The following is a 13,228-nucleotide window of genomic DNA, read 5'->3' as shown; positions in this document are numbered from 1 at the left end:
CATAGTTGAAGAGGAGTATGGCAGTGATCTGGAAATGACTGTTCCAGATACTGGAAGGATTCCTTTCCCTCGTCTGCTCAGAAGTCACATTGCTGACCTTTTACAATGCCCCATGGTTGAGCAATCTGATCGTTCCGACTAATACAATTCATAAACAAGCACTAAGGCTAAGGACTCTGCTTACAGAGGATTTTTCTTTAATGTACTCATAAAATGGCTCTTTCAGATGCAGCCATGGCACCTCGACTTTCATGGAGAGCTTGAATCCAGGAGCAGGTAGAGCTCACAGTTCCTCAGAGAGGAGAAGCTGTAGAGGGGGGACAGCCTGCTTGGTTCATGCAGTAATGCAGTCCCTCAGCTCCACAACCTCCTGCTGAGGTTGTAGCAGGCCTTGGACTCTTGGCTATGGCCCAGGGGGGCGTCCTGAACAAGAAGGTGGTGGGTCTTAGAGCTTGAGCTGGTTGGGCTGCAGGGTGTCCCTACCCTTCCTCTTTTCCTGGGCCAGGGACACTCTTCAGAGGAAAGGTAAGTGCAGCCAGGGTTCCTGGGGTCCAGGAGAAGGGTTCCTCATTCCCCAAATTTGCAGGTCGGATTTCTTGGTTGCCACCAACTGTTGAGTCTCTCTCAGGACAAACTTGCAAAATGTCAAGTTCCCTGGGCAGATTCTGCCCTGATGTAGTGTTTGAATTATAACACTTTCCTTTCTTCTTTGAAGGGGGAGGAAGAATGGGGCAGACCAAGAATCCCATGGTGAGACATTCTCTAAAATAGAGTTCATACCCATCCTGTCCTGCAGCTGAGGAAATAGTTGAGGCAAGAAAAGTGATGTGGTTTGGCCAAAGGTTGCTCGACTGGTTAATGGCAGAGGCTGATTTAGAATCAGGGTCTTCACCCAGTACATGGTGTTTCTCACTGTCAAGTGCTTATTACTTTAAAAGGAATTTCATAAGCTTTTTTTTCTTTTTTTTTTTCTTCCTCTCATTGCCATGCCTCCCATTCTGCTGAGAAGGCCATCCTAAACTTTTGTCTACTTTTACTTCTCCCTTTCTATCTTTCTGGTAGCCAGGACTGGGCAGAGTTCATCATTCCAGATGTCTTCTCTGCTTGTGGGAAACCTGGATCTGTTGGCGAGTTGTGTCTCTTTGGAAGGAACACTTCCATTTCTTCCTTAGGGGAGTTTCCAAGGTTATAGCCTGGATTTGAACACTGGGGGAGATCTGAGGGTTAGGGACAAAGGTGTCTTTGGGGATATTTATTCATTCAATAAATATCTGTGTGCCTCCTATCTGCCAGGCACTCTTCAAAGCCACAAGAGTATAATAGTCATCAAGACAGCCCGCATCCCTACCCCAATAGAATTTGTGTCCTGATGGGGAGATGGAGATGGTAAAAATCGTTAAAGCAGGGTGTGAGGTAGCAAGAAGTGCCAAAGAGAAAACCGGTGCAGGGAAGGGGATGGCGATTTCTGAGGCATGGGGGTATGGGGTTTGTAATTTTGAACATGAGAGTCTAAGAGGAACCTATGGGCAAAGGTTCGAATGAGGCGGGGCCATGAGCCTGCCAGTGTTACGGAGAAGAGGATTCTTCACCAGAAACACAGCCTGTGCCATGGACCTATGACCTCGCCAGTTATTATGAAATGACTGTCCTGGGGTCGGTCAGCCATGATGGCCTGAGAGAAGCTGAAGGTGAGTGGGGAGGCTGAGTGAAAGCGCACTGACCTTGGTGGTGAGAGCGCCCCCTGGCTTCAGGGAGGAACTCCTAAAGAAATGATACAGAGGGTGGAAAATAGTGTCAGGACTACCCTGATAACAGCTTTTAGACCAGAGGCGAACCACCATTCGCTTTTCAAAGGGGGCTGATGGAGTGTTATACAATTTGTTTGACCTTTCCTTCTGCAGTTGAGGCTGTTACTTCCCTGGAGGGATTGATTAAGTCTCTTGATTAAGCCTTCTTTCTAGAAAGGCCGGTTGTGAAGAGACAGATGGTTTGCCGCTAGTCAGGCCATCAAGAGAAGGTGCTCTGAGTTGTGGGTGGAGCTGAGCCTGTTGATGTGTCGATAACACAGATTCCTGTGGGAGGAATCCACAGAGCTGGTCACGGTGTGCTCCCTCCAAGATCACTGGGTGACTTAGTTTACCTACTGCCTTAGCATCCTCATCTGTATGCGTGTGTGCCTAAGTCACTTCAATTCTATCTGACTCTTTGCAACCCTATGGACTGTAGCCCACCAGGCTCCTCTGTCCACGGGATTCTCCAGGCAAGAATACTGGAGTGGGTTGCCATGCCCTCCTCCAGGGGATCTTCCCAACTCAGGGATTGAACCTGCATCTCATGTCTCCTGCATTGGCAGGTGGGTTCTTTTCAAATGCCACTAATGCCACCTGGGAAGCCCCCTCATCTGTATGTTGGTCACCTAATTCATAGGATTGTTAAATGGGTCATTGTAGAGCATTTAGAGCAGTGCTTGACACATAGTTAAGTTACAATAAATTGGTACTTAGTACATGTTGAATAAACAGATGGTGGTTTGTATTTATCCAAGCTGTATCTGTGGCCACTGGTTTATCATCTTGAGCCTTAAAATTAGAATGTATGCTACTATTCAAAGATAAAATGGAACCTTGGTTATATGTTTAGCTACAGGGCTAGAAGAACTATTTTCTGTAAAAAGAGTTCACCACAGTGAAATTGATAAGCTTTTCATTTTGTCCTGCAGATAAAGTACCCGTAGGCCTTTTTGTGCTTGAAAAGACTTACCTGTAATGAGTTCCAGAGTGTGGGCCTTTTGGAAGTTCCATGGAACCGTGACTATCAACCTTAACCCTTGAGTCTGAGAGCCTGTGCAGGAGAGCAAGCAGGAGTTCCTGAAAGTGTGACCTTCCACTGGGTCTTCACTAGGCCACCCAGTCAGGCTGTTGGGTGTGTTGTAGGTGGACTGTGGCAGTCTGGATTGGCAGCCATTTACGTGGCCATGGCACCAGCCAAAATCTTGACTAGGGCTTATCATCCAAGAATACATGTCTGTCCTCACCCACCAGGAGGGTGGTGATAAGGCAGATTGGAATTTGGACAAGGGGCTCTGAGTAGAGGTACTAGTCCCTGTTTATATCCCCATTTGCATGAAGAAGCCTCTGGAAGAAGGGCTGTCAGGCTGGCCTGGCACAGAGGAGGGTCCCTGGAGTGGAGGGAACAGGCTCCCTTCTCCAGCTGACTCCTGGAGAGGCTGGATAGGGTAAAGGTAACAGCCTTGTGTGGCTTTGGGCAAGTCAGTCAGCCTCACTTTCCACTTCTGCGTAGTGGGGGCGATGATGATGGTGTTTATCTCCTGAGGTTGCCGAGAGGATTAAACAAGTATGTGAGGTTCTCTGAAGAAGTCCTTTGTGCTTCTCTGGTTACAGCTGTACCCTCTGACATCCGATCCACAGGGCAGAACGCCATCGTGTTGCAGGAAGGGGGACCCCTTCCAGGGCCCGAAACTGGGCTCTTGTCTAACACTCGGAAATGAATTGTCCGAGGAGACACATGCTGACAAAGCAAGAGATTTTATTGGAAAGGGCACCCGGGTGGAGAGCCGGAGGGTAAGGGAATCCAGGAGAACTGCTCTGCCGCGTGGCTCACAGTCTCGGGTTTTATGGTGACGGGATTAGTTTCTGGGTAGTCTTTGGCCAATCATTCTAATTCAGTCTTTCCTGGTGGCGCACGCATCGCTCAGCCAAGATGGATGCTAGCGAGAGGGATTCTGGGAAGTGGACAGACACGCGGTGTCTCCTTTTGACCTTTCCCGAACTCTTCAGGTTGGTGGTGGCTTATTAGTTCCGTATTCCTTGTCAGGATCTCCTGTCATAAAGCAACTCATGCAAATGGTTACTATGGTGCCTGGCCAGGGCGGGCGGTTTCAATCACTGTGCTTCCCCTAACAATCGCATCTCTGCTTTGTGCAGTGTCCCCCACCTCGATGATTTCCCATAAGGTGGCTCCTGGCACCCTGTAAACCTTTGACCTTGAGGGAGAGGGCAGCTAACCATGCCACAGTCAGGGTTTCTCTGCCACCCAGGTCACCACTCCCTCCATGTTGCAGTTTATGAAACTGCAGCCGGAAGTGACTTGTTTGACCAAGAGTTCTAAAGCTAGTGGCAGACCCTCATCAGTGTATTTTCCTTCCTCTCCAAGGACTTTCTATTTGCTTGCTAAAAGGAATTGCAATCTTTTACTGGCTAGATTTGGCTCTCCCTTTTAAGAGATGAATGAATCAGTCACCTCAGAGAATCATTTTCAAAGTCACAGTCATTTTTGACAGTTTGAAGACAAGTCAAACCACCGTCCTTTGTTAGCTAAACTTTTTTTTTTCTCCCTTGCTGAAAAGTTCTTGCCTTCAAGCTTGGGCAGGAGAGGTACAACTTTGGGTTGCTGATGCTTGATGCGCCTCAGGACACAGGGAGTGTTTTTGTTAAAGGTTTTGCCAAAGCCTTTCAAAACCAAAGCAGGGAAGAGGGGAAGACTTCTGATTCACAGGGATTATAATTTTGAATATGGAAATTAACCTCAGATTCATTGTAAAAGGGACTTCTAGGCAAAGATTTGAAGGAGGTGGGGCCATGATCCTGCCAGTGTTATGGAGAGGAGGCTTCACCGCCTTGCGTGATTTAAATGATTTTTCCTTTGGATGTTGACCCCTGCTTAGTAGGTTAATCAGCCTTTTGGACCTAAGCCGTTCCTACCTAAGACTGTCCTTTCGTCTCTAAAAGCAGAAAGGCCAGGTCTCTGTGAGCCTTTTCTCAGCTAAGAGCTGTTGGCCTCTCCTCTTCTCCAGGTGGAGACCCCAGTATTTTCTACACTCTTTCCACATTCCCCTCGGATGCTGACCCAGAGGCCTGCTGAATGTCATCCGCTCTGACATTCAGATCTGTGGTTAGATAGTCCTGAAATAGTACTAATTCTGGGTGTTGGGCCCTTGCTTGCAGATCCTGAGACTTGTGGCTACTCCATCATGTCTCATAACTCTTGCTGCCGGCTGAGGATTACAGAATGGTACCCTGGAGGCCAGATGTAGTTGTGTTTCGTTAGGCTTACAGATTTATTTTTTAAAAATCGGATTACTTCCCAACACATTAGTGTGTAAGTACACATAAGAATCTGGACACCTGACATTTTGAAAGGACATATAAAGTCCAGCAGTACTGTACTCTCTGATCCAGCATCACCAGTTTGTTGGATGGGTCTGAGAAGAAGCTGCCCCCACTCCTGTGTGAGGGCAGGGGGAAAGGTGGGACTGTGTCTGGTGGTGTGCACCCTCTCTGACAGTGCTTCTCTGTGTGACCTTTCTCTAATGCTAATGTACTTTTAGTCTGCTTCTAAAATTCTATCTTTTATGAAACTCAGTTGTGTCCACCTCTTTGCAACCCCATGGACTGCAGCCTGCCAGGCTCCTCTGTCCATGGAATTCTCCGGGCCAGACTACTGGAGTGGGTTGCCATGCTCTCCTTCAGGGGATCTTCCCAACCCAGGGATCGAAGCCAGGTCTCCTGCATTGCAGGTGGATTCTTTACTGACTGAGCTGCCAGGGAAGTCCTTTATGAAGCCTTTCTCCACCAATTCAGTCTAGTTTGCAGCTCCATTTGTTTCCTCTAGATCAGTGGTTCTTAAATGGTGGCAGTTTTATCCCTCCTTCCATGGCCACATTTGGACATGTCTGGAGACATTTTTGCTTGTCATATGGAGAGTGGCTGTGTCCTGGTGGCATCTAGAGGGAGAAGCAAGGGATGCTGCTGAGCATCCTGCAATGCACAGGATGTCCCCACAACATAGAATTATCCGGCCTAAATGTCAGTCATGTTGAGATCCATAAACCCTGATCTGGAGACCTCAAAAGCATTTATTTTGTCACTGCGTATATGGATTAATGATGACCTTGATGCTCACTGAGAATTTGGAGGTTTATTAGAACTTTACACCAGTTAGCTGTTTGCATGTCGTAAGTATCAGGCAAGTCACCGTTCCCTTGGGTCTTTGAAAGAGTTTGAGAGAATTGGATGGAAGAATTTTACATTATAAATTTTCATTGGAGCATAAAATAGATTCACATTAAGTTTTCAAATATATGTTTGAGGTACCTGTCAAGTTTAGTAAATATTTGCGTAAAATTATTATCATTGTAAATATTTTGTTCTTAAACATAATAAAAAAGTACTGGTGTTCATTGATAAAATGTAGTGCTTGATATTATTTATCACTAAAAATGATGTATCAACAAGAAGGTAATTATTTTTACACTTATTTTATTGAAGTATAGTTGATTTACAGTGTTATGTTAGTTTCTGCTGTATAGCAAAGTGATTCAGTTATGTATGTGTATATATATATACATACACATACTCATCCTTCTTCATATTCTTTTCCATAATGGTTTATCGCAGGGTACTGATTATAGTTCCCTGTGCTGTACAGTAGGATCTTGTTTATCCATTCTATATATATAATAGTTTGCATCTGCTACTCCCAAACTCCCAGTCCATCCCTCCCCCACCTGCCCTGCCTTGGCACCCACAAGTCTCTTCTCTATGTCTGTGAGTCTGTTTCTGTTTTGTAGATAAGTTCATTTGTATCATGTTTTAGATGCCACGTATAAGTGATATCATGACATTTGTCTTTCTCTTTCTGATTTAGTGTAATCTCTAGGTCCATCCATGTTGTTGCAAACGGCGTTATTTCATTCTTTTTTACGGCTGGACAGTATTCCATTGTGTGTATGTATCACATCTTCTTTATCTCTACACTTGCTGATGGGCATTTAGGCTGTTTTCATATCTTGGCTAGTGTGAATAGCGTTGCTATGAACAATGAAAGTGTAGTTGCTCAGTTGTGTCTGACTCTTTGCGACCCCATGGACTGTAGCCCACCAAGCTCCTCTGTCTGTGGGATTCTCCAGGCAAGAACACTGGGTGGGGTGGGGGGGTCGGGCGGGGTTGCCATTCCCCTCTCCAGGGGATCTTCCTGACCCAGGGATCAAACCTGGGTTTCTCACATTGCAGGCAGATTCTGGGTGCATGTATATCTTTTTAAATTATAGTTTCTTCTGGATATCTTCCTGGAGAAGGAAATGGCAACCCACTCCAGTATTCTTGCCTAGAGAATCCCCAGGGACAGAAGAGCCTGGTGGGCTACCATCCATGGGGTCGCAGAGTCGGACACGACTGAGTGACTAACACACACATTGGATATCTACCCAGGAATGGGATTGCTTCATCACATGGCAACTCTATTTTTAGTTTCTAGAGGAACCTCCACCCTGTTTTCCATAGTGGCTGCACCAGTTTATTACATTCCCACCAACAATGTAGGAGGGTTCCCTTTTCTCCACACCCTTTCCAGCATTTATTGTACTTTTTGATGATGGCCCTTCTGACTAGCATGATGTGATATCTCAGTGTAGTTTTGATTTGCGTCTCTGTAATTAGCAACGTTGAGCATCTTTTCATGTGCCTATTGATCATCTGTGTGTCTTCCTTACAGAAATGTCTAGGTCTTCTTCCCCTTTTTTAATTGCATTGTTTTTTGTTGTTGTTACTGAGTTGTATGAGTTGTTTGTATATTTTGGAAGTTAGGCCCTTGTCAGTCACATCGTTTGCAAATATGTTCTTTAACAAGGAAAATATTTAATTTAATTCAATTAAACTAACTTGGAATTTGAAGTGTATTCCTTTCTTGGAACACTAGGTGGCCTCAATTGTTTTTACAAGGAACTACATGTTAAGTTTTTCCAAAAAATTTGAAGACTTTTTTAGCAATATGAGAGCTCCAGTGAAAAATAAAACCACAAATGAACAAAATGAAAATAAAGCAAATAAAATCAGACATTTGTGTTTTATTGCACAAGAGTAATTTACACACAAGAGAATTGTGTGTCCTTGTTTAGAATAGCCCTGCATGTTGATGAATGTTCTTGCTTTTTCTCTGATCAGCTACTGAAGGCCTATTCTATGGACCTTTTAAGGATTATTTGCCAATTCCTCTAAGCCTGTATTACATTTCAGTGTTTGTTCACTAGGCAGCTTTTTTTCCATCATGTAGATTTATGTAGCTAAATATCCTTTTCTGCCTCCTTTTCCTACCTATAGCTTCTGTTGAAATGTCTTTGTTAGGGTTATATTTTGGCAGTACTTTTTTTCCTCAGGCATAAAGTGTCCAAAATTTAAAAATGGGCCCTCCGGTGAAACAGAATGAGTTGGAGTTTGTAATGGATTTTTTCAAGAGTAATTGTACAAGACTTGAGGCAAGAGATCTAGATGACTGTTTAGGGATGTTAGACTCTGCCTAGGACTGTTCAAGGGTAATAGGATTCTGTAGGGATGTACACCTTTGACTTTTATTAACTAGGCTCTTTGACACCTGGATGTGGGAGAAGTCAACTTGGAAAAAAACTGATAAGTCATGCAGATCCATAGAGATTCAAACAGATTTTGACAGGTTGAGCTGTAAATGATTCCACCTTGATTTTTGCAGCTTAGAAAGAAAAGGTAACCCCGAACATTGCATTTTACTGGCCAGCAGCAGAGTTTCTCAGCCGTGAAGGCTGGGTAATTCTTTGCTACGCTTTGTGCTGGGTGTTGTAGGCTATGTAATTGCATCTACCCACTAGATGCCACTAGTAACTTGGTTAAACTGCATCTGTGTCTGTTCATGTTTAATTGGCTCTGACTCTTGGCTCAGGACTAGATACTGTCCTTCAGGGCCAGAAAGACTTCAATGGTTTACTGCTCCTTTGGCCTGCTAGCGTCAGTAGCACTCCAGTTCTGACTTTTCCTACATCAAGATTGAGATATGTCTTCCCTTAGATTTTAAGGTATGTTGCTGGAAGATGGTGTGACCAGCAAGTGTAGTTCTATTCAGGGATCAGGGATGTTTCTCCATATGCCCACTTTTGCCTCGCTTTGCTCTCAAAATTTTTACCAGGGTGATGTAACTTGCAGGGCCATGGATAGAAATGAGAGGTATCTGCAATCAAGGAAGTTTCTGTTGATGTCGGAAGCTTCAGTGATTCAAACGTTATTCCATTATACATTTAAACTTCCTAAAAATGAGCTATAAAAAGTAAAGGGCTTCCCCCTGTTTAATTCATCACAGCTTTATGACCCTAAAATAAAGGTAGACAAGGGAGGAAGCGTTAATTTTTCTCTCCGTCTTTTTCTTTTATAGTCTCAACTTCAGACATACCTGGCACTTGGGTTTGTTTTTCCACTTTTCATTTTAAGGTACTTCAGTTTCTGGCCAAACAAGAAAGCCAGGCAGGAAAAAAAATTTTAAGGGACTTACGGAGACCTAATTACAGCTATCTTAATTTCTTCCCCCCCCACCGCCCACCCAGGGCAGAAGATTTTCCACCTGATGCTTTAGTGTTCTGTGCTATCTAGTTCTTGCTGACTGTGGTTTATGTACATGTTAGACTCTCTCATTGGTATTCTGGTCATGTCTCATAAAGAGGCCTAAGTGTTAGCTTTTCAACAGAGCTTTGTAGTTGGAAGAATATCCCTGCAAATTTTAAAATGATCCTGCTTCTTAGAAAAAGTTTAAGGGAGGCAGTATAAGTGATCTCAAGCTATAATTTCTTTTCGGGGAAAAAAATTGCACACTTAGACCCATTTAAATTATAGCGTAGAAAATAAAGAACATTTTATTCTTTGCTCTTAACTTCCTGGGCTGAAACAACATTTTCCACCTAAACTGCCTTGTAGTACTGGGTTGCTACAGCTTACTACCTGCTGAGTTTAAGTATTATTTTTATTTGTCCCTAGATTCTTTCCTTGGGTTTCAAATGCTTACTTGTTCTAGAATCCTTATAAGATTTGGTAAATAAATTCACTGTATCAGTGTGAAATCTGCCCTGTCCTTAAAATATTTGTAGCCACTAGTCTTTCCAGCTCCATCTCACAACCCCCCCCCCCCCCCCAAATCTCAGAATCATCTGTATTCCTAGTATTTTCTCTGTGTTTCATGTTTTGTATATCTGGAATATGTACTTCTTGCCAGCTTACCATTGATACCACAATCCAAGCTACCACCACCTCTGGCCTGGATTTTACAGTTGCTGTAACTTCTTCCTGATGTCCTTGATTCTCACCTTTCCCCCTTGGGCATCTTCCCAATTCAGCAGCCAGAATAATCCTTTAAAAATGTAAGGCTGAGGACTTCCCTGGTGGTCTAGATGCTTCAGTTCCAGTGAGAGTGAGGGTTCCATCCCAGGTTGGGGAACTGGGATCCCACATGTTGCAGGGACCAGCCAAAAAGTTTTGTTTTGTTTTGTTTTTAAAGTGAGTTCCATCACGTCAGCCCCACTGAAAACCCTCGAATGGCTTCCCATCACATTCAGAATAATGTGTCTACCTGATTTGATTACTGCTTCCTCTTGGACCTCATTTACCCACTGGGGGCCTTTTGCACCTGTTGTTCTTTCTGTAAAGTGGCCCTGGGAAAGGCACCTGTTAATTTTATGCTGACTGCTTAGCACCTGTGTCTGCATCTGTGAGCAGGAATAAGAACACTTTTTCTCCCTTGCCTACCGCAGGGGGTTATTGAGAGTCTCAGATGTGTCTTTTCACTGTTGGTTCACCTTACTGTCTCACATTGTGCTAGGAATTGCTTTTTTTTAAAAAAATACCTACCCCTCCTAGGACTCCCTTCCCCACTGTGGGTTTTGTTTGGGTGGGGAGGGGTAAGGAGAACCAGTAGAAGCCTCTGCCTGGCACTTGGTGTTAGTTATGACAGTGGTTGGCGGGAAGGAAGGGGAGAAGAAGGAGCGGAGACTTGTTCTCTGCAGCAACCTGGGCAGCACTTCTGATCCTCCTGCAGGAGAAACCACTCTGGCTGGAGCTGCTGGGGGTTTTCAGCGGCAACCCAGGGAAGATTTGGCTCCTCTAGTGTTTCCTGTTGTTTTGTGTCAGAGCAGAATTGTACCTCTGTTCATTAAAATCCCAGGAAAAGAAATTCAATAGTCAGTTAATGCTTGTGTCAGAACTGTATGATTTGTGGAATATTGGATTTGAAAAAACAAAGCTAGTAGCTATAAGATTTTGCAGTCCTAGTTCTAACTTCCTGTATCACTGAACATTCTTACCATTTACTAGGCTAACCCAAATAATCTATTCTTTGCTACTCCTGTGCTTTTTTTTCTTAGTTACTTTGTTTTTGGTTGCACTGGGTCTTTGTCACTGCACTCAGGCTTTTTCTAGTTGCAGGGAGTGGGGGCTACTCTTCACTGTGGTGCATGGGCTTCTTGCAGTGGCTTGTCTTGTCATGGTGCAGAGGCCCTAGGGCGTGCAAGCTTCAGCAGTTGTAGCACATAGGTTCAGTGGTTGTGGCCTGTGGGCTCCAGAGTGCAGGCTTAGTAGTCATGGCCCACAGGCTTAGTTGCTCTGCAGAATGTGGAATCTTCCCAGACCAGAGATTGAACCTGTGTCCCCTGTGTTGGCAGGTGGATTCATATCCACTCTCCCACCAGAGAAGTCCTCCTGTGCCTTTTTATGCCAAATATGTGTTAAGTGTGGAGAGCTGGGGGAGGGAGCAACCAAATTAGAATGAGGGAAGAGATGCTGTGAATATCGGCATATTTGTTTGTCAGCTGTGGTTAAGATGAAGACAAATGACAAAACTGGTCCTTCAGGAGAGATAGATCCTGTTCAAGTTAATAACTACATCATAACTGGACAGGTTGGACTAATTTGAATGTTTACTTATGGATGTAATGGCATTTACTTAATGTCCTATTGTAGAGAAGTTGTATGTTAGTATATTGATGTATACTTTGTTTCACAAGAGGTTATGCTTTCAACTTAGTAAGGGAAATTCTTTTGTGAACCAGGATATAATTTGTAAATTCATACTGAATTCAGAGTGGGGTTCATTGACTTATCATTCAAGCTTCTGTGGATACCCTGTGATCATCTTACTAGGTAGGGTAGGTTGAGCAGAAGGTGTGAGCTTGAGTTCTTTCCTGTAAACTTTTTTTCCTGTAGCACTCAGAGAGTGGAAATACTGAAAAAGATGAGGATTAGCAGCCTTCCAAAAGTGTTGGTCCAAGTTTCTGTTTGTTCCCTGTATGATTTTGAATGCTGTAAACGTGTATGTTTTTAAAAATTTTTTAATTTTATGCTGGAGTATAGTTGATTTACAATGTTTCAGTTTCAGGTGCACAACAGAGTGATTCAGTTATATATATATATATATATATCTAGTCTTCAGATTCTTTTCCTATTTAGGTTATTACCGAATAATGAAGAGTTCTCTGTGTTATATAGTAGGTCCTTGTTGATGATCTGTTTTATATATTCAACTAGTGTGTTTTAAACTAGTTGTCCCATAACCCATGGCCCAGTTAGTGTCAGTGAGAATTAGAAAAGATCCATGTTGGCTTGAGCCCTGGAAAACTGATGGGTGGTATGGAGTACTTACGACATCAGATAATGTCTGTTTAGTGACAGTGTTTTTTCAGTTTCAAAGAGAAATACGTCTAATAATACATATCGCTTATTTGTGACTTGAAACATTAAGTTTTAACTCCAGTCTTTTCCTTTTTCTCTAGGCAAATAAGAGAGAGACTGAAGAACCAAGTCATTCAGATGAAGGAGGAAGTACCTGGTTTCACTCCAGGCCTGGCAATTTTACAGGTATTATGATAGTGTGTTTCCACTAGTATCTTTCTTCCTTTCTCAGTCTCTCAGGAGCACTTAAGACAACAGGCACACTGAAGCTCGCCCTCTTTTTTGGCTCCTCTGAAACCTCAGACCTTTTCAGTTTCTCTGTGCAGGCAACTCCTCTTCAGCTCAGCTTCCGCATGTGGACCAGCCCTGGCTCTCTGCTGTTCTTTGTGGGTACTTTTCCCTAATCCAGCATCTCTGGATCATTGGTCTTAGGACCCCTTTACACTCAAAAATTTAAGACCTTAGGGAACTTTTGTTTGTATGAATTTATCCATTGATATTTTGCTATATTAGAAATGAAAGCTAAGAAGTTTAAAGATACTTGTATATTTTAAAATACCAATAGTAAGCTCACTATATATTAGCATTAAGTAATATTTTTATGACTTAGTAACTCTTAGAAACAATGGAGTGAGAAGAAGGGCATTGTTTTACATTTTTGCAAAATCCTTTACTGTCTGGCTTAATAGAGAACAGCTGGATTCCTATCCACTTTTCAGTCTCTTGCTATGCTGGTTTGATTGAAATATATGAAG

The 13,228-nt window shown here is 43.4% G+C and overlaps 1 protein-coding gene across 3 annotated transcripts in view; it reads left to right on the top strand.

Annotated features, from left to right (window-relative positions):
• The window catches only part of MTHFD1 (methylenetetrahydrofolate dehydrogenase, cyclohydrolase and formyltetrahydrofolate synthetase 1), a 60,340-nt gene that overhangs the window by 2,953 nt on the left and 44,159 nt on the right, over positions 1-13,228 (top strand). For all 3 annotated transcript variants that reach the window (XM_061156886.1, XM_061156885.1, XM_061156884.1), the window contains exon 2: positions 12,575-12,659. In XM_061156886.1, coding sequence (XP_061012869.1) covers positions 12,575-12,659 — 85 coding nt within the window. The remainder of the gene's footprint in view (positions 1-12,574; positions 12,660-13,228) is intronic.

Source organism: Dama dama, chromosome 12, assembly GCF_033118175.1.
Source record: "Dama dama isolate Ldn47 chromosome 12, ASM3311817v1, whole genome shotgun sequence".
NCBI classification, from domain to species: domain Eukaryota; kingdom Metazoa; phylum Chordata; class Mammalia; order Artiodactyla; family Cervidae; genus Dama; species Dama dama.
The sequence above is the reverse complement of the archived record's forward strand: the minus strand, read 5'-3'. Positions and strand labels throughout refer to the sequence as shown.